Consider the following 27,849-nt stretch of genomic DNA (forward strand, 5'->3'; position numbering starts at 1 on the left):
ATGCGCACTGCAGATCGGGCAGGGCTGCACATCGTGTAGTGACATTTGCAGCGCTTTCTAACCTGGATCGAGGAGGCGTCTCGTAGCTACGGTTCTCTCTCTCTCTGTGTGTTCCTGAACAAGTGTGTGTGAGCTCCAGCACTACTGATCCATCATCTGTGTGTCTGGGTAAACCTCTGAATGGACTCTGTGCTCTTTTTTTCTGGAGCTTTTACCTCGGACTATAGGAGCTAGCTTAGCATGCTAGCTGGAAACACGTTAGCAACACTAGTCAGATTGAGAGTTTGACGGAGAGAGAAACGGTGTGTTTAACGGAGTCTGCAGGAAAAGGTGATCTAGTAAACATGAGTAAAGCCCAAATGCACGAGGAGGAGCTGTCTCTTTCCAAAGAGGAGAACGAGAGACTCCAGAAACTACTGGACGCTGTTTTACAGCCTCAGCTTCGGATACACAGAGCAGGTATGTTCCCTTTACTCTTCATTAACACTTTAAACTCTTCAATAACACTTTATTATCACATTAATAACACTTAAAGGTGGGGTAGGTAATTCATTTAAGAAACACTTTTTGTTAAATTCCATGGAATGCTCTTAACATCCCGATAGCAATGAATACAGTAAATGCTTTGACAATAAATACATTAAAAAGAGTCATCTGTGGAAGCTGTGGGGCTGTAAAAAGCACGACAAGTTTGGGCACAAACTGCAACGTGGTTTTGCCAGATCTCGCAAAAAAAAACATTAATTTTATTTTATAATACTTTTTTTCCCTTCTCCATGTCCCCTAGGGGGCTCCGTATAAAACACCATCCACAAATGCATTTAAAATATTTGCAAACTCTCAAATACATTTGCAAATGTAAAACGGATCTGCAAATAGGGAAAATATTTTCACAAATAAAAAAAAAGATCTGTGAATACTATAATTCATTTACAAATAAACAAGAGGAATTTGTGAATATCTCTAACATTGACAATTTCGATCAGGCATTTGTGAATCCATTTTGTATTTGTCAACCAAAAATGTGCTTGTGGATCTCAAATCTCTGCTTGTGGATCTCAAATCACCAGACAGCATCTACAGTAAGACCTGCAAAAATCTAAATGTTCTAGGGGGAGGCCCCCCCATCCTTAGTGCCATTTCGTCCGCGCGCATTTTTCAGGGCAATCTCTATTGGGCTCAGGGCCATCTGTAAATTAGCTTAGATAGCCCACAGGGCCATCTCCCAAAATCCTTAATGTCATGCACTGACTATGCATTCTGGTACACTCTGAGAAGAAAATAAATAAATCTATTACTACCCGACATATTAATAATATTTTATGCCATTGTTTGTTTTTCACTTTGTTCTGACATCTTGCTGCAAGAAGAGTAAATAGGAGATAGTCTGTGTGACTCACTTTAAATTGTGGGTAAGGGTAGATAGCTCCCATTGTTCTGTGACCTGTCAATCATCAAACCGGGGGTCATATTTCATTATGTGTTCATTTTTATCTGAAGTTGTACCCATGGATGTATAAAGAAGAGTTCTACCGCAAAGTTATTCTCCGTGGGGACTTCCGGCAACAATCTTGATTCTGATTGGCCAGAAGACTCGAAAAAACATCAGCAAAGATATTTTATTGAGAAGATGATCACTACGTGACAGGAGTTTTCAAAACCGTTTATGGTCTCCGGTACTTCCAGTCCAACGCCGATGGCATGCACAGCGTTAGAAAATCTGGCCTTCAAAATAAAAGTTTGACTTTTTCCCCAAAAAAAGAAAAAGAAAAAAGAATTCCAATTTATTTTCTCACTTTTTTTTTTCTTCACTCACACATCCGCGACCCACTCAAAACGGGTCCGGGTCGCGACCCACCAGTTGAGAACCACTGCTCTAGACTGAATTATAAGATGAACCAGCACAATATTATATTGTACAATTTCATTCTTCATTTCACTTGTTTGTTCTTGCTTGTATTTGCTCGCGTGCATGCCCTGCATAGCTATAAGAAATGTTGTTGGTCAAGACACTTTCCATCTGATGAAGGCAAATGCCTTCCCAGATGTAAAAAAGTAGAAAACATTACATTCAGTTGTAACTGCCAAAACAAACATTATTTACACTATTATGGCCCCTGTTAAAAATGTTTGTAAGTTGGTCGAACGAATGCCTCCTCATCCGGAAGCTGAGCGAGCAGCAGTCGAGAGGAGCCGAGCGCATCCGCGAAGCACACAAAATGGCGATGTCAGAGTTCCCGTTTGCCGGCAAATCTAAATCTCTTCGGTCAAAATAATTTCTCTTGAGCGCAATACTGCTTCAGTTGCGCCACTTATGTGACAGACAAGAATAGTCAATTCTAATGTCTAACACTTAATGTGGAGAAAGAGATTTCCTGTATGGGTTGATTGTGCGTTGATCTGTTGGTAATGCCTCGGGGTTCCGGTGGGCATGTAAACAAATGCATAATACTTTTTGGCCTCACCCAGTTGCATAGCAACACTTATTGTTTAGGTGTCTTTTTAATAAGCAGGTAGTCATATCATTAGCTAGAACTAGCTGGATCTGATCGATATGGATATAAACGCGAGTGAAGTCTAATCTGACGGGAGAGAGAGATCAGCTGCTGCTGACGAGTCGAAACGCAGCTCCGCATGATCACATGCAGCGGTGAGCTGACAAAACATATACTTCAGGTTAGAATATCACACGTAGCTATTTTTAAGTACCTCTCAAACTACCGTAACTAGTTATAGATATATTTAGTTTTGCTGTCGGGTCACTCATTACTGGATCCGCGAGCTGCATGATACTGGCATAATAGATTTTCCAATCGGGCAACCAGCAGGTGAGGCTTCATTGCCCGAGCTAAATACTAGATGGCTTAATGTCGAGCCCTGGATACCAAGTCAAGAATTGCGATTCCGATTTTTTTTTTTGATACTTTTCTTAGAAAAAAGGGAAACAGTCTTAGATGTAATTATTTTTGCTTTATTTCACACCATAACCATAACACAAACGTTTAAACAATGAGAACAATAAATGACAAGAATTTGTATTAAAGGTCCCATGTCATGGCCATTTCCACTGATCATAATTCCATTGTAGAGTTCTACTAGAATAGATTTATATTGTGCAATTTTCCAAAATCACTTTGGTTTCTCATACAGCATCTCTGTAAACTACGTGTATTCACTGAATTTCACTCTCTGCCTTTAACAGCTCGTTGTAGCTCCAGTAGCTCCAGCCCCCACCCTCCCTGTGAGCACAGTGTTATCTGATTGGTCGGGACGTTGTTAATCGCACTGAGCTCCGTGGAGGTGTTGTTTCCTTGTTTAGCGACAGCAAAACACAGCCAAACTCACCCTGAGCACACACAAAGTCACAGCCTAAGTAAAAACAATAAGTGTGTCTTGATATTGAGTAAGAAAAAGTTTGATAAACGCTGTGAGAATGGGTCTGCAGAGAGAATGGGTCTGCAGAGAGAATTTCGCCGCGATCCCAACTGTCTGTTATCAGCCTGCAGCCAGGGAGGAGAAATCAGCAGAGCTGCCTGCACTGAGTGTGTGTGTGAGGAAGTCCGTGGATTGGTCAATTTGGACCAATCAGCGGTTCATTTGGTTCCGGGTAACGCATGACATCATGCGGTACCTGGAAGAATCAATGGACAGTGACGTATCTCCGAGGCGTTTTGGGGAGGTCTTCTCTGTGTTAGAGTTTTACTCGCTACAGGATGTACTTTGAGGGTTTTGACTCTGCAGACCGTTTACATGCATAACAACCTTCATAACACACAAGGGGACGGGTAATAACCAGAAAAGCATGACATGGGACCTTTAAATAAAATTAAGCATCATCTCAAACAACTTTTTTGTTTTGTAAACAGTTTTATAAAATATTGTTTTGATATTTTAATATTTTATTAACATGTAATAGTACAGTAATATGAATAATTATTGACAAAATGTATATTGCAGATGTTAGCCACATTGGTAAGTTAGCTAAAAAGATAGTAAGTAAGTAAAGTAAAACTTTATTTATATAGCACCCTTCTCAACACGGATGTACAAAGTGCTTTACAGTACAGTACACAATTCAAAGTACAAAAGGCATAAAACAGCAGCAGGTAATACATAGGATAAAACATACGATAAAACACCAATAAAAAAAAGACAGCCACTAACTCACCTCCTCCGACGACCCAAAGGCCTGTCGGAACAGGTGGGTCTTTAACTGCCCCTTAAAAATCTCTACTGAGGCCGAGGTTTTTATTATCTGGGGGAGTTTGTTCCAAAACCTTGGGGCCACCACCTCAAAGGCATGGTCCCCCTTAGTCTTTAGCCTGGTTCGGGACACCCTTAGGAGGCCTTGTTCTGAGGAGCTCAGGGCCCGGTTTATGGTGTGAGGGTGGATCAGGTCATTCATGTAGGCTGGGGCTTGGCCATGGACAGCTCTATATGTGAAGACCAGTACCTTGAATTGGGTTCTGAGACGGACAGGGAGCCAGTGCAGGGCAGAAAGGATCGGAGTGATGTGGCATGTTCTTTTGGACCGAGTCAGTAATCTGGCTGCAGCATTTTGGACCTGTTGTAGCCGGTTTATTGATGTTTTGTTAAGGCAGGAGAACAGAGCATTACAATAATCAAGCCATATTAGACAGTTATCATTGCCATTAATTGCCTCGTCAAACTACGAAAACGTTCGTTTGTCACAAAATAAATTACACTTGTTTGACTTAGATTTGAGGGCATGGGCTTGAGCATGATGTAATTATGTTATCACATTCGCTAATCTGTCTGTCTTTAGATTCTTTAAACAGCTCTGGATGCCGGTCGGCGAGGTGCTTAGCCAAGTTTGATGTGTTGGCTGCCTTGGTTTGCAGGGATCTAAAACATGTCTTACAGACAGGCCTCGTGGTGTCCGTAGGCTTGCCCTCACTGTCAGAGATATAGCTCAAATACTTTCAAATTTCGCTTCTGGTGTCTTTTTTGTCAACAAGCCGAGGCGCAGCGGCAGTTGCACTCCCATTTGCAGCCATGCGTTTTCTCACATGCTCTGGCAGCTAGCGCGTGAATGAGAGAGGGGAGGGACTGTAGACACGGCTGCAGTGCAGGGAGTGGAAGCAGAGCGCTGAACACACATGGCTCTTATTAAAACGGCGCTTTCTCACCGGAGTACTTTTCCCCGTCATTCTTAAAGTACCGATACTAACGGGGGGTGCTGCTAGTGGAGTATGAAGCCCTCTTTATCGGGAATGGTCAACGGGGTGGGGGGGGGGGTGGTAGTGCAGAGCTTCTTGACCACAGAGCGTGTGAACGTTGTGATCAGCTGTTTTAGCGCAGGGCTGCTGTACAGACCAACAGCAGCCCTGTCAGTTTCACTCTCTGTAGCGGCAGCTCGATTGTAATTGGCTTGAAGGGCGGTCGTGTGGTTTAAAAACAATAAAATAAAATATTAATACAAATAAAATATTAAAAGATTGGCATCAAAGGACACATAGATTGATAGATATAGAGTTATTAATAACATTAAAAAAAAAAGTTTAACTTTAAAAAAAAGAAAAAGATTCCCCTTTCCCTAAAACTTTGTGTGACCCCCCTGGCGGCCCCCCGGGGGGTCGGTCCCCTACTTTGAAAAACACTGTCTAAGGCCCCGGCTACACGAGGACGATAATGGTAAAACACATATGCAAACGCAATCGCAATCGCAAAAAAAGCTTCCGTCCACACGCAATAGACACCGGAAAGTTTCTGTCCACACCAGACAGCTCCGTTTGGCTCCAACCGCTGGAGAAGCTGCAGTACATATGCCGAGCCTGTACGTGGCGCTGCAACATCCTCCACAAAAGCAGCGAAGAAGCATGGTTGTCATGGTTGCCCTTGGTGTGTTTTACGCGCCGTTAAACTCCAACGTTATTGGTATTTTTATCTGGTACTGGAGATATTTAAAATGTATTGTATATGTATTATTGCTACAAAAACATTATCTCACAGTCTTATTGTCGCCAACTTGTTTCTAACATGCAAAAACAAAACAAAAATGCGTCTATGATGTACTTTCGACCTTTCCAATGGAGACAAGATCTCTCTCCCCCGTCTGTGTGTGAGGGGGGCGGGGCAGTTTACACACACTCAGCTGCTACATGCAGCAACACACGGCGGGGATGGCGGAGAGAAGCGCTCCAAGGTGTGGTTAAACTTTACTCGTCTCGATGTGGACAATGCTCGTTGCCAATAGAGTTTAGCATGTGAGGGCGGTAACACGAGCAATTTGTCTAAACATTTCGCAAAAGTGCTCCACATTCTGCTGTACTTTGAGGGTTTTTACTCTGCACACCGTTTTAAATGCATAAAAACCTTCATAACACACAAGGGGACGGGTAATAACCGGAAAAGCATGACATGTGACCTTTAATATCTCATTATATTGACTTAATATCTCATTATATTGACTTAATATCTCATTATATTGACTTAGTTATCTCACTATATTGACTTAATATCTCATATTGACTTAATATCTCATTATATTGACTTAATATCTCATTATATTGACTTTTTGGTAATATGAGAGGATAAATCAGGCCTTGTTTGGATACTGAATATATACCAAGGTCAAAGCGTACACTGCATTATGACTCCTAATCAAACGTATATCTTTCAATCATATATTTATTTGTTTGTGACTGTAACTGTACCCACTGGATTGTTTCTAAGTGTTTTCCGGACATCAAACACTTAAACACAGCAACATTTATCATCTGCAGATGAGCGCGTGTGGGCCTATAATGCCTCTTTAAATAGATTACACATAACATTGACCAGCTTTTGTGTTAGTTTGCTATACCATAGTGCTTCAGGTGTAGATTATACAATATATAACATGTCCAAATGGTATGAGAGAAGGCCTAGGTACAAGGAAACGTAAACAAAAGAAAGAGTCTGACTGAGAGGCCAAACAAACGTCAGGAGAGAGAAAAGAGAGATTTGTCTCAAGTCTTGAAGTAAGCAATGTGTTTCAGTATAATGCCCTACAGACCATCATACAGTTACAATCATTAATTGTCGATATACAAACTTCCTGATTTACATACAATGTACTGCGCCTCAGTTTAAAAATGTCATTAAACTAAATGTGAAATCAAATATATGGTGCAATTTATTTTTAGAGGGAGGACTCCACAAAGTTTAATGAGGTGGGCGATAATGGACATTATGAGCATTGATGATGGCCTGTTTCCTCCTGCATACGTCACACTCACTATAAAATATCTACAACAGTGCACATTTTCCTGTTCGATCAAAACACTTGTGAACAATTGGCTAAACTACATCAGCTCATTTTTTGAAGATATTTCGTGGAGAACGGAGACGGCAAACTATCCGAGTGGACCATAGTGTATCTTTACATATCCTTTAGGCCTGCATGTTTTAGGGGGTCACATCGACTGTTTACTGCGTTACATGAATGGAGGAAGTCTAATGTGGCACGGTGACTCAAATGAAAGAAAACAAAACAAAAAGGAAGCAAGGACAAACCAGCGCTCTAGCCCTCGTGGCTCCACTGGACGTAGGCACCGTTTTTACTGTTACCTTCTTAGAAGACAAGGTTGAGCTCAATAACACGTCAAGCCTATCCCACATCTCTCCGAAACATACGTTACCTAAATGTGTGTCTACTGAGGGAGGCCTGATTTGAGATATTAAGTCAATATAATGAGGTAGCTAAGTCAATATAATGAGACATTAAGTCAATATAATGAGGTAGCTAAGTCAATATAATGAGATATTAAGTCAATATAATGAGGTAGCTAAGTCAATATAATGAGATATTAAGTCAATATAATGAGATATTAAGTCAATATAATGAGGTATTAAGTCAATATAATGAGGTAGCTAAGTCAATATAATGAGATCACCAAGTCATTATAATGACTTACTTGAGAAAATGATTTATGTAAAAAATGTTTAATTACATTTTACGTTTTTTTTATTTGACGCTTTTTTTTTTATGTTTACCTTAAAATTACAAAGAAATATCTTAAAGTCTTATAATAGTAATACACTTTTATATTACGAGTTACACATTTAATTACAGATAATACTTTTTATTTTACGTACATCTGCATGTATTTTCTGAAAGTGCAAAAATACTGTAAATATTATATAGTAAATGTACTGTAAAAAAATAAACATGATTTGTTGTCAAAATACTTAAAATAATGTTTTGGGTTGTTAATTTATAGTTAATATCTGTCATTTTACAGGATTTTGCAAGTTATTTAAAAAAAACATTATAATTACTATATATACTATCTTATTAATCGGCTTAGTTTTACCTTACCAGAGCAGTGGTAAGGTTATCTGTACCGTATATATACCGTATTTAGGTTAGCCTTCATAGTAAGGCTACATTAAATTAAAGTTGTAATGTTCATTGTGTGTACTGTGTATATACACTTCCTGTGTATTGCTTTTATTTAATTGTATTATGTTTATACTTGTTTTCCACCTTTTCCCACACATTTCCGCATTGGCTGGTCATCCCCCTCTTCGGTCCCACCTTCATCACGCTCTTGCCACTTGTAAAATTGTTCTCTTAGCCGGAGTATAAAAGCACTGACCTTTTCATCGGTCCGCTGTTTACAATTAAAAACAATGAGATCTCAACTGTGCTTTTGTAGGTCGTTTAGCATACAGTGTTTGCAGAATATTCAATACTTTCTGTCCTGTGTCTTTGTCATTTGGAATAACAAGCTGTAGTTCATGCTTGGCTTCTCCCTCCAAGGCACCCAAAACAAAATCAGCCTGTTGCTGTTGACTGAGTCCTTGGGCCCTCAGCATGGCGTCCACCTGAGCCCTCCATTTAACAAATTTAGCTTTTCTCCATCACATTTAGGAATCCAGGCAGCCCCCATAAACCATGGCATCACAAATTGAGCAGTTACAGATGGAGTAGCACTAGGTCTATCCTGGGCTTCCTCCATTCTTTAACAGTGGAGCTGGTATCCTGCCGACAGCGCCAATAAATGTCACACGCTAGTGTGAGGTTCCTTTTTATATACCAACAACTAATTTCCACCGTCAAAGAATAGAGGAACAAAGGACAGATTTTAGGTAATTTATTATAATCAATAAATTACAGTTTGAATACTAAAATAGATCTATCTATAACAATTGTTAAAAAAACAAGATAATAATACAAAGGTAGACAATACTATTTAAAATAGCTAAAATAACACTCCCAGGTAAAACTGGTTGGAACCGAGACCAATCAGAATTATTGTCTTTAAGAATACTGTCAATGGCAGAGTCCAGTAATATTCCACACGGGGGGGAGGGGCTTGTCACCGAGTCAGAACGTCAGGACTCGCTGCCTCGTCCTCCTCGGCGTCTCTCCTAGGCTCCGCCTCTCGTCACTCCTCCACTCTGCAACACTGATGTGGCGGGGGTGAGAGAGAGAGAAAAAGCCCTCAGTGGCGCAGACACAGACGTTCAACAGCAATAACACCACACAGACAAACAGCTGGGTTTGCCGGGTGACTTCCCTTTACTTAGCTGTTTTCAAGCGTTGTATGTGGTCTCCCCCGGTCCGATTGCTCCCAGCGTCTCTGCCGTCTTTCCTCTGCTCTGCTTCCTGGTTTCCGCTTTCCTTTCTCTTCCTTCGTTTCTCCGTTCCTTCGTTTTTCTCGTTCGTCCTTCTCCTTGCACCTCTTCCTGTCTTTTTCCTCCTGTTCAGCTGTGTCTGATTGCTTAAAAACAAAATACCATTCACTATCGGCCAATCATGCGCCATGGGGGGGTTTGTCCAGTCAGACGCAGCCGGTTTCAATAATGCCAATCCCAAGAAATAAAATAACAAGATTCAGAGGTAAAATCATGCAATAATCACTCCATTAAAAACCACACAAGTAAAACAATTATGCAATGGTCCTTATAAAATCACAGTCAATAAAATCTATATATGTTGATTAAAACCAAACTTGAATAAATAATTAACACATGCACATTTTGGGATTTCAGGCCAATAGAACAATGCCACTCCGACATCAGCTCACTTAAAATGAATACATCTATTGATAATTCAGAACGACCATTGTCTCTCTAACTCTGTGTGACCCAACTCCGTAACACACATCATCTACACTGAACAAAAATATAAACGCAACACTTTTGTTTTTGCTCCCATTTTTCATGAGATGAACTCAAAGATCTAAAACATTTTCTACATCCACAAAATAACCATATCTGGTGTTAGGATTAGGGTTTGGTAAGAAATAAAGGTCACCTGTCACCATCTAGTGGTGACAGGGTAGAGGCACGGGCACATGTTTCTTATCTAGTTTGATAAATAGGATAAAACCAATGCTTTTATTTTTATATTAGAAAAGGGGTTGAAATTAATCCTAGGGGGTAAGAGAGTTTAAGGTTAGGTTTTGGGGAGGAAAAAAGGTTAGGATTAGGTAAGGGGCTGGGGAGTGGTTATGGTTAGGGTAAGGAAAAGGGATGGGTTAAGTTTGACAGTATAGGGTTAGGTGAGAGGGGAAGGAAAGGTTAGAGCCACACTATTTGGCTACTCCTAGTTAGTTGGGGGGGAGGGGGCAGTCAGGGTCACCATTAGCTAGAATGGCAGCCGCCGAAGGAAGGGGAGTAGGTCCACCAATAGGTAGGGGGCAAGGCTGGGGGGAACCTGGGGAATTGTGCTGTGGGAGATTTAATTGTGAGAGCCCAAAAAAATCAGGGGAATAAAGGGATTCTGGAGTCCAGGTGGAAGGGGAGGAGTAGGTGGAGGCAGAAGTATGGCTAAGAGCAAGGCTTGTTACTCTGCCACGTTTAGTGGGTCCTGCCAGGGTAGAATGGCATTGGCTAAGGGGGGGGGACAGGTGAAGTTAAAAGGGGGCACCCAGATCCAATGGTTGTTGGAGTGGTGGATGTAACTAAAAGTGGGGGGTTCGGTCCACTGATCGATGGAGAGGCCCGTATTTGGGGGATAGATGCAGTTAAGGGGGGGCAGGTAGATACCAAAATTGGCGGGGGGGTCCGTGTCCCATGAGGGGGGCTAGGGTTAAGGTTAGTGAGTTGGGGAGGGAGTGATAAAGAAAGAAGAGAGAGGATAGTATTTGTGTGTGAAGGAAAAGTAAGAATATTGGGAAGACTACGGGGGGTGGTGGAGCGAGTTTTTTGAGAGGTTTGAAGTCACTGGCAGTGGTAGGGGTGGAAAAGAGGTAGGGTTAGTGATTTCAAGAGGGGGGGGTAGGTGGGTGGGGGTGTGAGGGGTTTAACAGGGAGTGCCAGGCAGAAATGGATGAGGGGGTGAGCTTGGCCCTGTTAAAAGCCTCTATTGAAAGGGGCCAAGTCAGAACTGAGGTCCCTGAGGAGGTCCGTATATTAGGGTTAGGGTAATGTTGTGAATCGAGTGGCCCATGGTGGTGGTGGGGTTATGGTATGGGCAGGCGTATGTTATGGACGATGAACACAGGCCACTCGATTCACAACATTACCCTAACCCTAATCCTAACCCTCACACCAGATACTGACTGGTTTTCGGACCCCCCCAGGCCCCCCCAATAAAGCAAAACTACATGTTTCAGAGTGGCCTTTTATTGTGGCCAGCCTAAGGCACACCTGTGCAATAATCATGCTGTCTAATCAGCGTCTTGATATGCCACACCTGTGAGGTGGGATGGATTACCTCGGCAAAGGAGAAGTGCTCACTATCACACATTTTTTCAGATTTGTGAACAATATTTGAGAGAAATGGTTATTTTGTGTAAATAGAAAATGTTTTAGATCTTTGAGTTCATCTCATGAAAAATGGGAGCAAAAACAAAAGTGTTGCGTTAATATTTTTGTTCAGTGTAGCTTACCATGTGACATTTAATGAATATACCAGAAATACGCTGTATGAAACATTCTGCTATAACACTCCATCCTTTTATTAATTAATGTCACATAATCAAAAATAATAATTATTATTACAAGTAACCTACTGAGTTCCGCCCTCGAAAGCCCAAAATGACTTTCAGAAAAACATTTATCAATGAGTAATCATTTTACTCAAGGCAGAAGTCACAGGTCACCTGTACTGTACCTACTCACAAATAGCCCAAAAACCACCCTTTTGATTATACATAAAAGTGGAAGAAAAGACTATTGCGCTAATCTACTTTTACTTAAAATGGGACATGGTTTTAGGAATATATATAAAAAACCTCTCTATAATTAAGAGCAAAAAAATGTGCTTTGTCCATTCAAATGTATCACACATGAATACATAAAAACACACGTATATTAGTGATAACATGTTTCAACACACTTCTTATTACTTATTGTAACAAGGAAAAACCCGAAACAAAATGTTATATTGATTCAAATATAATAAAATCCTAAACTAACCTAATCATACATGTTATCACTTATTATATTGGTTTACATGGCGCGGAGATCAGATAAGCTTATCATCCAGGTAGTCTTGTAAATCCTGAAAACTGTTATTTTCATCTTTGTCTTTACATTCCTCATAGAACATTGCAGGAACTTGTACTTCAGATTGAATAGCTACAGCAGTCAAAGAGGTAGTAGCACATCTATTAATCATTGCCTTGATACAACTTACAAAACAAACAGCAAACAAACAAATCATCAGAAGTGTTACAATCACAGGAAGTACAACCTGCAATATTCTCGTTCCCCAAGACCCAACAATACTAGCGAGCCAATCCTGGTCTGCTGCATCGATTAAGCCAGACTTTTTACCTAGAGCAGATCTAAAATAGTCCAAGGCTGTAATAACATCAGTTAAATTATCTGTATTATCAGGAATCAATGTCATACAAGAACCATCAGTCAAATTTAAAGTTACACACAATCCCCCTGTTTTTGCCAGCAAATAGTCCAAGGCTAAGTGGGAATTTGAAAGTGTCCTTAATGAGAGAGAAACCTTTTGTTGTTGCATTTTCAAAACCCCACATAGTAGGGGTGTAACGGTACACGTACCCGTACCAAAGTCCCTTCGGTTCGGTACACATGTGTACCGAAGTGTACCGAACGAATATAAGGTTAAACGTAAAAAAATTGAGAACGTGAACAACTTATTGGAAGTAATCTCAGGTGCTGCGTCGCAGCATTCAGAGTAATTTGCTCCCATTGGGTTCAACGCGTCATAGAGCGACCAAGTCATTTAATTGGACGAGAGGCATACTATGAGAGCTGGTCACAGGGATGCGTTCAAATTTAGTCTGTAATTTGAGGAACTGTCGAAACGACGAACGCAAATAAAGTTGAGATCGTAAATCCTCCAGCATCATTGAAGTCTCCGGTTTGGGAACATTTTGGTTTCGCAGTTACATACAAGGATGACGGACAAAGACAGGTGGACCGAACCAAAGCTGTTTATCAGCATTTTTCAACTAAAATTGGTTACGCGGCCGGCAATACATCAAACTTGCACACATTTGAAAAGGCATTACCGGAACTTGAATAACACCGGTAGGGCTGCAACAAACGATTAATTTGATAATCGATTAATGAAACGATTAATCGACTATTCTGACTATTACTGTATGCCTTGCACAATTTCTCAAAGGCTCTTATTTAGCCATCAACTTTTAGATTGAGCTTCAGGTTGTTTTACGCATGTGAAAACTAACAATGAAGACAATAAAGATGAATACTTGATTAAAAAATACATATATTATTAAATTAACTAAACAAATGTTGAACAAAATTAACATTGCTTTTTATTTAAATTAAATAAATAATATTTCACATCAAAAGAAACAACAATGTTTTAAAAAATCATATTAAATAATGTGATGACAGAACTGGAAACAGAATAGCTGAAACTTTAACAAAATAAATAACTCAGTTACCTCTAATCAGTAACCCATGTTTGTATCATTGAGTTAACTCCGTGTGTTGCTGCTAGCATACATAACACCTGACGTGGAAACGTTACTCGTGGATGGGGCTACAGAGCTACTAGAAAGACAGTCGAACCCGGTGCATTCCTCCGTCTGGATGTGGTGCACTTTTGCTAAATGTTTAGACAAATTGCTCGTGTTACCGCCCTTACATGCTAAACTCTTATTGCACTTTTGGCAACGAGCATTGTCCACATCGAGACGGGTAAAGTTTAACCACACCTCGGAGCGCGTTCTCTCCGCCATCTCCGCAGTGTGTTGCTGCATGTAGCAGCTGCGTGTGTGTAAATTGCCCCGCCCCCTCGCACACAGACGGGAGAGAGAGATCTCGTCTGATTGAAAATACATCATAGACGCATTTGTTTGTCTTTTTGCATATTAGAAAAATTAGTTGGCGACACTAAGACTGCGATATAATGTTTTTGTAGCAATAATACATGACATATATTTTGTAAATGTCTCCAGTACCGATAAAAACACCAATAACGTTGGAGCTTAACAGAGCGTAAAACACACGTGATGACGTCACCAACGAATCGACGACTGAATTAGTTGGCAACTAATTTGGTAATTGATTTTAATCGATTAAGTCGATTAGTTGTTGCACCCCTAATCACCGGTACCAAAAGAAAACAGACTGAAGTGCAAACCCAACTCCCGCTAGCATTTAAGCCTCCACCACTCGCAAAAAGTTCAGACCGAGCCAAAGCTATTACAAACGCCAAATATCCTTATGTTGCCATGTTAGCAAAGCGCTACCTGGCTGTATCTGCTACCTCTGTCCCTAGAGAGGGTGTTCTCCACAGCAGGAGACATTGTTAGTGCCAGCAGATCTGCCCGTTCAGCAAGCAATGTGGACAAGTTCATCTTTCTTTAAAAAAACATGAAAATACAATGACAAGCAAGTCCTAATGTCAAACTGGCTGCTTAGGTACTAGTACAGTAAAGTTCAAATACAGATTATTTCAGTTCATCGAAATGCTGCACCTTAATGTTTATTTTATTATATTTTGTATTTATTTGAGTGAATATTCAGTTTAATAATAACTAAAAACCCCAAACTAATTTATGTTTTGTGAGTACTAGTACAATAAAGTTAAAGTACAGATCATTTCAGTTCATCGAAATGCTGCACCTTAATTTTTATTTTATTATATTTTGTATTTGTTTGAGTGAATACATTATTCACAGCTTAATAATAATTAAAAAAAACAAAAATATTTTATGTTTTGTGATGTTTTCTGCTGTACCGAAAACGTACCGAACCGAAAGGTTTGTGAACCGTTACACCCCTACCACATAGTATAAGATAGACTGTCGACATGGAGAGATAAGGTGAGTGTTCCTAATTGTGGGTAGAATAAACTAAGTACTTTCTCATACCAGGGAACCTTATGACCAAATTAACCTGCCGAGAATTCAGAGAGTGACCTCTTTGTTCTGATATGAGTATCATTCAATCCAAATGTATCAGGTGATGATATGTTTAGCGCTGAATCTGACATATGAATTATATTAACCTGCATTGTCAAATGAGCATAATAACAGCATCCTGACCAATATCTAGGCAAATAATAATAATAATTTGTCCCCCCACACATAAAAACAAGATCCTCCACAATACTCGTAGCCATATGTCCTAAACCCAGTCCCCCATCGTGAACAATGTCTATAGTAGGTCATTTCCCTTGAAATGTATGTTTACTAGGATAAGTGCCTACATATACTGTACAATCAGTAACTCCCATGAATACAGTTTCAATTTTTTGTCCTCCTCTTTGATATGGAGGTACTCCATCTTGATAGCAAATACAATGGGATGGCTTCTATGTCACTCGTACTTGACCAACAGGCTCTGGTTTAACCCTAAGGTCAGTTAATCTGTGAAGCGGGATGAGAGGACCATATTTACTTGGACCACATCCAGCGTCAAGGGGTTTTCATACGTGCTGTGATGCAACTCGTTCCTCATATTTGCAAAGAACAGGAAACAATTCATTTCGTCTAAGAGGCCTTGCTACCGGACTCATACAAGTACCCATGCTATTACAAGGTGGCATGACCACTGCCGTCATACCATTTTTACCTGGAAAGGTGTGTTTGACCATATAAGACATCATCTCATACCAAACATTACCTTTCAAACTTATGGGTAGCAGCTAGTCCTCCTCTTTTTCTTCCATGTCTTCACGGTTGATGATTGGCTCAATCTACACAGCTCTCTTAATTCGTTCTGAAAGTTTTGTCAGTGAGTTACGGTATGTCTTTCCAGTCCTGACCCCTCAGGGTCTGCTGGCAATTGCTCCCGGGCAATGCTGGAATTTGACATACCCCAAGTAAGTGCTAGCATCCATACTAGCATGGTCATCATGGCGAACCTATGGTCAGCCATCCCTTTCTCAAGGTATCGGTGCTTTCTTGCAATGGGACGCGTGCACCCAAGTGGTTCTCTCCTTCACTTTTACCGCAGTCGGTGTAGTAAGCAGAACCTGAAATGGGCCTCTCCAGTGTGGAGAATTCCAGTGACGTCTCCTCAAGTCCTTCACCAGAATCCAGTCAGCTGGATGGTAGGGGTGATTTATCTTTCCGTATTCCAAGGGTGTAGGGAGAGCTGCTTTGACTAGAATGGAGATAGAACTCAAAATCTGGGTTAGCTTCCTACAGTAGGCCACTATGGCCTCATCCACAAGTATCTAATCAGTACTCCTACTTTGTACAGATCTTGACCCATAGGCAGGGGTGCACATAACTGGTACGCAGGTACGCATGCGTGGCAAAAATCTGAATTGCGTAACGTCACTCGTGTCACTACGTGCCTTTGCGTACCTCAAAACATCTAAACAAAACACATATTTCGTCTACACTTGTTTCTTGTCAACAGTCTATGGAGTAAATACGAGACATGAAAAAACAAACAAAGACATTAAGCAGCTACGTTGTCGTTTCGCTCCCTGCTAAAAATCTTCGGACTTTCTGTGACTGACTGAACTGGTGCTGGCCGAGCCGCGCAGGACATAACCAACGGACCTGTGAAGCTTACAGGAGGCAGAGGCTTAGATCAGCGGACGACAGAGTTGTTCACCGTGTGCACAGAAAGGGTTAACGTCGGTATGAACAACAGAATTGTGCTAAAACTCAGCCAACTGGCTGCAGTGGGAGACTCCCCTGTGCACATTCTGTGCCGCAAACCCGCAAAGTTATGTGCACCCCTGCCCATAGGCATAGTTTTACCTTTCAAAACCTCATGTGGAGATAAACCTATGGTAGAGTGGTATCTTCCCCTCATATACATTAACACCAGGGGAAGACAGGAAACCCAATCCATTTGTGTCTCAGCAATCATCTTTGTCAGTTTGTTCTTTAACACCCCATTAGCTCTTTCAACAGCACCCCCCCAAAGCACAATGGTGTTTTAAATCAATGCCTGTCTTTTCTGCCAAAGATGATATTGTGTTGTTTACAAAATGAGGGCCATTGTCTGATGATGATTTTGTCGGGATTCCCCACCTGGGAATGAAATCCTGAAGTAAATGTTTAGCAGTTGATATTGCATCTGCATGTTTACAAGGAAAAGCTTCCACCCACTTAGAGAACATATCTACTACAACTAGACAATACTTATATCCTCTAGCTGGAGATAACTCAATGAAATCCATCATTAGATGTTGAAATGTTGAAATGCAGCTTGTGTTATGTGTTGTGACTTACCCACATTGTTTTGAGCACACACCAGACATCTCCTGCAAACGTTTTCAGCTGTAGTGCTGAAACCAATTGAGTCCCAACTCTGTGCAATGAATTTAATCATACCAGTCTTGGAGACATGATCTAAACCATGAGAGAGCTTGGCCATGTAGGGAAAAAGTTGTTTAGGCAAACAAGGTTTGTCATTTGGACCTTTCCATACTCCTTCTGAATCATACTTACCTTGTTTCCGCCATGTCGTTTTTTCCGCAGCACTAGCCATTGATTGAAGGTCTTTCAGGGACATATGGGGATCGAAAACTGTCTGTGACTCAGCAGAGCCAAGAGGCATCTGAAGTGAATAAGTCTCACAGGAAACAGCGGCAGACTTTGCTGCAGAATCAGCAAAATAATTTCCTTTAGAAACATCATCGGTAACCCGAACATGGGCTTGGCATTTACATACAGCCACCTGAGATGGGAGCAAAATGGCATCAAGAAGATTATTTACAAGAAGGTGATGCTGTATAGGTGTGCCTTGTGGTGTAAGAAAACCCCTGTTTTTCCACAGAGTTCCATAGTCATGCACATCACCAAAAGCATATCTGCTGTCAGTGTAGATGGTGACTGACTTTCCTTCTGAAAGAATACACGCTCGTGTTAAAGCAAAAAAGTTCAGCAGCTTGAGCAGATAGGTGAGAAGGAAGTCTTGCAGACTCCACTACATCATGATCACTTACAACTGCATAGCCAACAGCTCCGACACAATCAACCCTACTAGCTGACCCATCAACATAATAAATAAGATCAGAGTTAGAGAGCGGTATAGTAGCAAGATCTTGTCTCGGAGTTACTGCTTCAGTAATTGCTACCAAACAGTCTCATCATGAGGTTCACTCTCTTCCTCGGTGGGAAGGAGAGTAGCTGGGTTTAACACATCACATCTTCTCAAAGTGACATGTGGCAAGTTGAAGATGTTGTAGTGAAGAGTAGAAGCAGGAGTAAAATGGGCCATTTTGGCTTGTAGAAGAATGGCAGCTACAGCGTGTGGAACAAAAACAGCAAGAGGTCTGTAGGCTACCAAGGAGGCAGAAGCTGTGACAGACGATGCTGCTGCAGCCACTGCTCTAGAACAAGTAGGAAGACCTCTCACAACTGCTGAAAGTCTCTGTGAATAGTAAGCAACTGGTTTAAGTTTGTCACCATGTTTCTGAAGCAGGACAGCATTATAGTACCCATTATTCTCATACACTGCTAAGCTGAAATCTTTAGAAAGGTCAGGTATGCCTAAGGCAGGAGAAGAAGCTGACACTTGCTTCAGCTTTTCAAACGAGTCAGAAGTCCAAGTGACTGAGTCGTTTGCAGTCAATGTTGTCGCATGCGGATTGTCTGACAATGGTTGAGATAACTTTGCGTAATTACAAAGCCATTGTCGACAATAGCCTGTGCATCCCAAAAAAGATAGCACTTGCTTTTTTGTCAGTGGTTTAGGTATTGACAATACCGCTTTAATTATGTCTTTGCCAAGAGAAAAAAAAAAAAAAAATCCCGATCCCCGATTTTTCTCTCCCGATTCCGATCTTTTGAAAATCACGTGATCGGCTCCGATCCCCGATCACGTGATCGGATCGGGACATCTCTACATACAATAGTCAGGCGTCAGGCCTAGCGCACACAGCAGATGTCTTCCTGCCAGATGTACTGGACAATCTGGCACAATCACGAATTGGTGACGTATATTTGAAACATCAAAGTCTTTGCATTCAACTGGACATAGCTTAGTCACTCCACATGTTATAGGTGTGCCTGTAACTCCAATACAGGTCTTTATGTCCTTGGTCATCTCAAAATCCTCTGTTGTTGATCTCAATGAAGATTCAGTTGCTCCTGTATCAGCCAACATCTCGTAGGTTTTGCCGTGAATTGTTAATTTGAACATTGGAAGTTCTTCAGATTTGTAACGAAGAGAAAGGTAGAACTGATTAGTTATTTCAGAAACATTTGTTTGGGGACTTTTACTATCTTCCTGTAGAATAGCAGTATAATCTGAGGCTTGCTCGGGAAGTCATGATCTTTGAAATGGGCGGTTCTTGTTGGCAAATGGTCTATTTACTGACACATCCCCATTTGGTGGGTATGATTTTCCTTGATCATTATCCCATTCCTGTGGTAGTATTTCAGTTTGATGGCACCTGTGACAGGTATCTGTCTTTAAAGAAAGGTTTCTTTTCTGTTCCCCTCCCTCTGTATTCACCTCTTCCTCTGTTTCCACCTCTTCCTCTTCCTCTGTTTGCTGCTGTTGAATAATAAGCAAGCTGAACCATCTGAGGTTTCTCAATGTTGACTTTGGTCTTCTTTGCATTGTGATTATTATCATCCTGAACAATAGCTTCAGCATGTGAGCAGTATTTATTTACATCAGTCAACCTGGCACTCTGCCATGCAATGCAATGCCTGACAAAAAGAGCTCTTATATCTGGTAACAATCCATCCACCAAAGTCTGGACCAATTGTCTTTCCCATACTGAATCATCAACAGTGGATGGTTGTTCATTTCCACTGTGTGCATTGAACACTTTAATCTTTCTTGAGAAATAGTCATCAAACATTTCCCCTGATTTTTGTGTAAATATGTTCACAGTTGTCATATTTATCATTGGCTTGTATTTCATCTCTAGTGTCTGCCGTAAAGCTGCAAGCTGAGTCTGATAGGTGGAAGTATTGTAAGTACTCCATGCAGCAGTAGCATCCCAATTAGCAGGTCGGACTTCACCCCAACCAAGACCCATCTTAGTTGAGCAGACATGGTCCATTTCAGCAAAGTAGGTCTGTACTGAATTGTCGCGTACAGAAAAGTGCTATATAAATAAACTTGCCTTGCCTTACTGTATCACCATTTTTTCCAGAGCGTTGGCAAATACTTTCCCATTATTCTTTGGTTCTGGAAGTTTTTCAATAATAGCTTGTAATTCTGCAACTTTCCATGTACTGTAAACATGCTGTACGCCTCCCGTACCGTTTGGACATTCTATCATTGGTCCAAGCATCAAGTTGTTTACTTCAGATTGTTCTTCAGGCACAGATAAGAAATGTGGCTGTGGTGGGGCACCTGACTGATAAATAGTTAATGATCTTGTCTTTTCATTGTTTGGAGTAGTACTGGCCCGGAAAGGGAATTTTACTGTGCTTGGAGAAGCAGGCTGCTTCATAGCTTGTTCTAGCAGCCCCCTGTATGGTGGGGGTGACAAAGCCCCAAGGTTATTTGCAGCAGTCTCAGCTTTGTTTACATTATCTCCTCCTTCAGCTCCCCCTTCGTATCTTATGTCTATCAGCAGATGAGGTTGCTGTGCAGCAGGCTGAGCTCTGCTAATTTGTTTTGGAGGCTGGATTGGACAGTCCAGATCAAAGTCAACTTTGTGAACACTGATCATCGTTGTTTTCGGCCGGCTATGAATCATCTGATTCGTGTGGCTGACCTTTCGACCCATGGCGCTCCAGACCCCAAGGCACTCTGTCATGTACTCAAAATCCCAATCAGGGGGGGCAACCGGGCGAGGCTGATCAATGAGGTCTTTCAACATTGCTATGTCAGACTTTTCAAAAGATCCATCTTGAGACCATTTTGGCTCAAAATCTGCAACAACCCTACAAAATGGCGTTGTGTAATACGTTGAGCCTGTCACCTCTTCAATCAGGCCTCGAGGAGTCATTTTTATCATCTTTTCACTTGCATCATCAGTACTCAATGAGGCAAACATTCTAACGCTCTTACAAACTTGCTCAACCCTCTTCCTATTTTCAGCTTCCTTTTCCCAAAGTTTCAAACTCTCAAGCTGTTTCGACCATTTCTTGTTAACTTTTTTGCAGGCCCTTACTTTTGCTTTTTTAATCTTTTTTTCAAATCTTTTCAACATTCTTTTTCGCAGTGATATCAAGGAGGCATGGTGGAAAGTCCCACTTTGAGGAAATCCCAAATTGCCATGCCATTTTGGCAAAAATGTTATGGCTGATTTACCATATTTGTCATACATGCATTTGTCTGGACCTTGGAGGTCCTTCTGACGGCTGATATTAGTGCCCATAGCGACCCCCTAATGATTTGTAACCCTTTGATTTAGTTATTCTTATTTTTACTTATATATCATATATATATATAAAACAAAAATGTATTGTACTCTTCTTTCTATATCTATTCTAGGTGAAAATAAAAACAAAATCTGTTTATTTCAATATAGCTACTTCATATACACATCTCGTGTTACTTTCCCATAATGTTACTGTATGTAATATAACTTTTTCCCTTGAAATATAATTAGGGACAATTCTTAGTTAAATGACAAATACCATGAAATTCACAATGCAATGCAATGGTAACAATCAGTTCTCAAAGACTGTTTAAATAGCAACAAATCATTGTCTAATATTTATTTCAATATTTCTAAATCACACATTAATCGATTAATTTCAATGTATTCACTCCAACTTCAGATCACTCATTGATCTTCTACTCCTTATTTTTGAACAGGCATCAGAGAAAAGAGCAAACAGACACACTGCTGCTCTCTCGGCTGATAAAACAAATGGTCTCCTCTTTTACAGAATCGGAAAAAGGGGGGGGAAATACTTTCACAGACACACCCCGGCTGGAGCTCTCAGCCTTTTCAGGAGAAGGGGGGCTCCTTTGACCAATTAATAACAAACGATGGTATACCAAAACATTTAGCGCTTTATGCTGAGTATCTAACTCATTACGGCCTGACAAAACATGGTTTCCTCCACTTTTGTATTGTGAATTCACAGAGTCGCGAGCAGGACCGGAACAGAATGTGCACTTAGCTCGCAAAGCAAATATGTATTCCTCAGCCAATACATCTCTGAACCCTAAGACAAATCATTAGGATCTTCTCAGGCAGAATTCAAGACTATGAGCAAATACAGTGATTCCTCCAGCATAACATGTCATTACGGCTAGCAAAGATCATATTAGAGCAGAATACACGTGATCCTTTCAGCAAAGATCACATTCCCTCAGTCAACCATAAGCTTTTCAGGCAGACTACGAACAGAATACAGTGATCTCTTCAGATCAACATTTATCAACATAAAACAAGACCTTTACGAATCAACAATGACAACCAACAGACAGAACAAACAACCATCAAATGACAATCAACAAACAGATGTTCAACCATACTGTAGCTGTGCCCCAAATCCACTCCTCTGCTTTTTTTCTTACATTTTGAAAAATAACCAATACAACTTCAAAAATCAATTTCATTCCAAATAAGTTTTGCTTACTGTGAGCCGGTATTTCTTCTGTGGAAGTCTCAAGTTTGGTTTCTCAATTCCTTGAGATTTACCACAGCCGTCTCAGGGCTGCCAGGCCAAGGGAGTTGAGACCTCCAGGAAGAAACACAGCAACTCGCAGCATCGGCATCTCGGTAGGACCTCCAAAATGTTGTGGCAATTCAGCACTCACAACAGGAAAGAATAAAACGGAGAGGAATCAATCAAATACAAACACAGATATAGTCGATTAATTATTATTTCGTTGTACAGCAATCAATAATAATGAAGAAACATTACCTTGCACACAAGCAGTCAATAGTGGTAATGCTCCAACGAGTACAAGTTTTTCACATCATATATAGCAGCAGTAATGAACGCACACACCATTTTCCTTACATTAGCCAACACACCCACATATTTTCCAGATGTTGAAAGGTCATTATCTCGTGACCTCTTTAGGTGTAATTCATACCCTGTCAGGATATGAACCACCTAACTAACAAGACTTAACTGTATTATCCTGAGTAGGGCCTCTTTGCACTTCCGCTCACCCCTGATAATTGCGGAAGAGACGATAGACCTCTCTTCTCTGGAAACTGCAATTCAATAACATACCTAATTATATTGACTAGGTCCAAGACTGATATAACAGTGTGTTTCCTGTTTCCTGCAGACGTACAGCAGCTGGTGGTGGTTAAAGAAGAGCTTCTCCCTGACCAGCAGGAGTGGAGCACCAGTCTGGACCAGGAAGACCCAGAGCCCCCCACACACATTAAGCAGGAACAGGAGGAAGTCGGGATCAATCAGGAGGGAGATCAGCTTCAGGAGCTGGAGGAGGCTGATATCACCAAGTCCAATTTCACTCCTGACCCTGTGAAGAGTGAAGATGATGAAGAGAAACCTCAGTCCTTACAGCCTCATCAAAGACAAACTGAACACATGGAAACAGAAGCTGATGGAGATGACTGTCGAGGAACAGAACCAGCCAGGAACTCAGATCCAGAGAGCAGTTTACAACCAAAGACTGAGGACGACACTGGAGACTCTTCTGAACCTGATACTGGAGACTCTTCTGAACTTGACACTGAAGACAGTGCTGATTGGAAGGAGACCAGAGAACCTGCCTCAGGCTCAAGCTCACTGAAAAACGAAAAAGAATCTGTAAGTGATTCAAGCCGTAGTGCCATAAAGAAACAATTTGGCTGCTCAGTTTGTAAGAAATATTTTAAAAATACAAGAAATGTAAAGGAACACATGAGAATCCACACAGGAGAGAAACTACACCGCTGCTCAGTCTGTAAGAAAGCTTTTGCAGAGAATAGAGATGTAAGTCGACACATGAGAATCCACACAGGAGAGAAACCATTTAGCTGCTCAATTTGTACCAAATATTTTGCAGTGAGTGGAAATTTAAAGACACACATGAGAATCCACACAGGAGAGAAACCACACAGCTGCTCAGTTTGTGAGAAAGCTTTTTCACGGAGTGGACATTTAAAGGCACACATGAGAATCCACACAGGAGAGAAACCACACAGCTGCTCAGTTTGTGAGAAAGCTTTTTCACGGGCTGAACATTTAAAGGAACACATGAGAATCCACACAGGAGAGAAACCACACAGCTGCTCAGTCTGTAAGAAAGCTTTTTCAGAGAATAGAGATGTAAGTCGACACATGAGAATCCACACAGGAGAGAAACCATTCAGCTGCTCAGTTTGTGAGAAAACTTTTTCACGGAGTGGACATTTAAAACGACACATGAGAATCCACACAGGAGATAAACCACACAGCTGCTCAGTCTGTAAGAAAGCTTTTTCACGGAGTGAACATTTAAAGGCACACATGAGAGTCCACACAGGAGAGGAAATATACAGCTGCAATGTTTGTGACAAAAGATTTAAATGGTGTATTGATTTCAAAAGACACAAGTGTGTTGGTCGTCAGTCCTCACAGCTTAATGAAATTCAAACTGAGGATAACCAAGAGGCAGAGCCTCCTATCAGCAGCTCAGCTGAACACTTAGAAACAGAAGCTGATGGAGAGGACAATGAATAAGTCTTATGACAGTTCACACATGAAAAAAAAATCTGTCTGACTGGATTAACATTGTTGCACAACATTCATATAAGACTTAAATGAACTCTATCTTTATTAACACAATTGGACAATATGTTTAATGTTTTTGTCCTACTGATTTTCTGATGTATACGTTAACCATTGACTGTTGATGAACCATTTTATGTTGGATTGAGGGATCCAAGTTTCCATATAGAGATATAGGATGATTTGAGGGCGGCTTGGGGCTCAGTGGATAGAGTGCTGGACTTTGAATCAGGGGATAGCAAGTTTGAGTCCCACTGCAGTCAGCATGTCGTTGTGTCCCTGAGACACTTCACCCCAAATTGCTCCTGTGGGGATTGTCCACAGTACTGAATGTATGTAAGTCGCTTTGGATAAAAGCGTCTAACAAGTGACATGTAGTGTAATGTAATTTGACGTATTGTTCCTTATTTCTAAATGTTTTGTATCATTGCTATGCTGTTAATGAGCCCTGTTTCACATAAAATACCTGTTACAGGGGTAGACATTAAGGGTAAAATGCCACTGGCCCTCCGGGCCGGTGGAATTGTATTATCACTGGCCCCCCCATTGTAACCACTGGCCCGGAGGATTCGTACAAAAAAATCGACTTATAATGAAGAAAATGAACACATTTGTTGCAATAGTAATGTATGCTCTAACTACATTACTACTTGTACTACAACATTTGAACAGTTCTTCCTCATTTCCTCAATTGTTCATATTTGGTTTATTAAAATAATGATATTGTGGTCATTGTTAAAAAATGTCTGCTATTATTATGAGTATTATTATTTGTATAATGCGCTTTCTGCCTTCCTGTCATTAGGAGTTAGAAATGTAATGGCTATGTAATTGATTAGATTAGAACCTTCATTATCCTAAACTGCTGGGACATTTCCCTAAAGCCAATACCTTTTATATTTTCTACTCTTCACTTACTTGTCATCATAGGTCGGCATTGATGTACAGAGCTGACAGAAGACCTTGTTTATATTGGCATCATATTGAGAGGTGCAGTGATGCGTCATAAAACCAGGAAGTAAGCTGCTGGTTTCCTCGACAAAAAGCAATGGGATTTCTCCAAAGGGTTTTGGAAAATAGCTGGAAATAAGGTCTGTGGAAAACAAACCTGTTTGATAAATGCACGTTTTGTTCAGCCGGATAATCTCCACATGTCTACCCTACTTTTATAATTTTCAAATCATAAATCTAATCGATAGATTATAAAAGGGTTTTAGGACGCGTCACTGCACCACTAGAAGCCAACTCCATCGATCAAGCTGGCTGAAACGTTCTCTCCCTCTTCTTCTCATACTCCCTGTCACTCTCCTTTAACTCCTCCGGTGACTTTCTTTTATTTGAAGATTGCTTTTTGCCCGGCGCTTGGCCGGTTACCCCTGGTATTAAAAACATGAATGGCGAATGGTTAGGTGGCGCGATAGTCTGTAGTGAAGGAGCGCGCTCACGGGAGCCTGCTCGCGCTGCGCTCCGCAACAAACAGCTGTTTGCTTTTCACCCAACAATGACAACCGACTCAGGAAACGCTATGTTGTAGCGTTGATAAACGAAACAATTTAACTAAATTGATAGTCAAAATACCAATACCACAGGAAACATTTTTTTTTTAAACAATATTTTTAGTGGCCCGAGCGGGCAAGTGGAAAGTACGTTATGCTGGCCCGGGGTGTCTAAATAGTGCTTCCGGGCCAGCGGGCCAATTATAATGTCGAGCCCTGCCTGTTATCTGATTGTTTTACTTCTGTAACTGTAAGGGAATACATTTGCCTATTTTGTATCCTGATGACCTAATGCCGTTACATGTAATACGTTACTCCCTAAGAGTTTAGGGTAAAAAGGAAGCAACAGGAAACCGGATGTTCTTGGTAAGAGGTTGATTTTAATAATAAACTCAAATATCGGCTCTTTAAACAAGGAGCTGTCTAGGTATAATATAAGTAAACAAAAGGAGGCCACAGATTATCCCAATCACAGAACAACATGGGCACTTAAGGTGAAAATAGTGAGGCGTTTTAGAGAGAACACCACACCTTTATCTATTTAATATAGATAAAGTAAGAAATCATTCCAATGTGTATAGGACAGTAAAAAAAACAGTTTAAAAGGGGAGTCATTAGTAAAGTATGCATAAAGAAAAAGAAAGAATGCTAACTAGGTAACATAAGATAAGAATAAACAAGTTTAAATTATTTGTTATTGGTTGTGATCACATTCTAAAGATGTTTGGATTATTGAAAAGTATAAAGCTCCTTTTCATCTGAGTGTTGAGAGCTGTATCCATAAATTCATGTTGCGCTCAAAGTGCAGCAGATTGATGCACTTCACTTCAACATTTTAAAAAACATCTTCCCGGGTTAGCATGCCCCGGACCCCCCTAGAGGAGGTGAGGCCCGTCCACCCCCAAATAAAGCAGGTTAAAATTATTAAATTGCATACATGTTCTTTTAGTAAACACTGAAAAAGGGTCCCACAGACCCAAACAGCACACAAAGGTTAAAGGTAAGCATATAATAATGTTTAAATGTGCTAAATATATACACTGCAAAAAACAAAAAAAGAGGAGTAAAAGTAGACTACCTATGTTGCAAATGTATTATCTTTTCAATTTACACACGGCATCTATTGCACGTCTGTCCGTCCTGGGAGAGGGATCCCTCTGTTGCTCTCCCTGAGGTTTCTCCCATTTTTCCCTTTAAACTGTGGGTTTTCTCTGGAAGTTTTTCCTTGTACGATGTGAGGGTCTAAGGACAGAGGGTCTAAGGACAGAGGGTGTCGTATTGTCATACTGATATTCTGTACAAACTGTGAAGTCCACTGAGACAAATGTAACATTTGTGATATTGGGCTATATAAATAAACATTGATTGATTGATCG

At 40.8% G+C, this 27,849-nt stretch overlaps 1 protein-coding gene across 1 annotated transcript; it reads left to right on the forward strand.

Annotated features, from left to right (window-relative positions):
- Positions 1-27,849, forward strand: LOC307044025 (uncharacterized protein). Its single transcript, XM_079689038.1, has 2 exons — positions 1-459; positions 23,548-27,849. The coding sequence occupies exons 1-2, from the start codon at positions 345-347 to the stop codon at positions 24,927-24,929; spliced, it is 1,497 nt and encodes a 498-aa protein (XP_079545164.1). The 5' UTR covers positions 1-344; the 3' UTR covers positions 24,930-27,849.

The sequence above is a fragment of the Notothenia rossii genome (genome assembly GCF_949606895.1).
Source record: "Notothenia rossii genome assembly, chromosome: 6".
Classification (NCBI taxonomy): Eukaryota; Metazoa; Chordata; class Actinopteri; order Perciformes; family Nototheniidae; genus Notothenia; species Notothenia rossii.

Bases quoted from the DNA above. Each gene is read 5' to 3' on its own strand.
- LOC307044025 (XM_079689038.1), top strand. From the start codon at position 345: ATGAGTAAAGCCCAAATGCACGAGGAGGAGCTGTCTCTTTCCAAAGAG. The intron at 460-23,547 runs GTATGTTCCCTT...TGTTTCCTGCAG, and splicing joins GCTTCGGATACACAGAGCAG to ACGTACAGCAGCTGGTGGTG.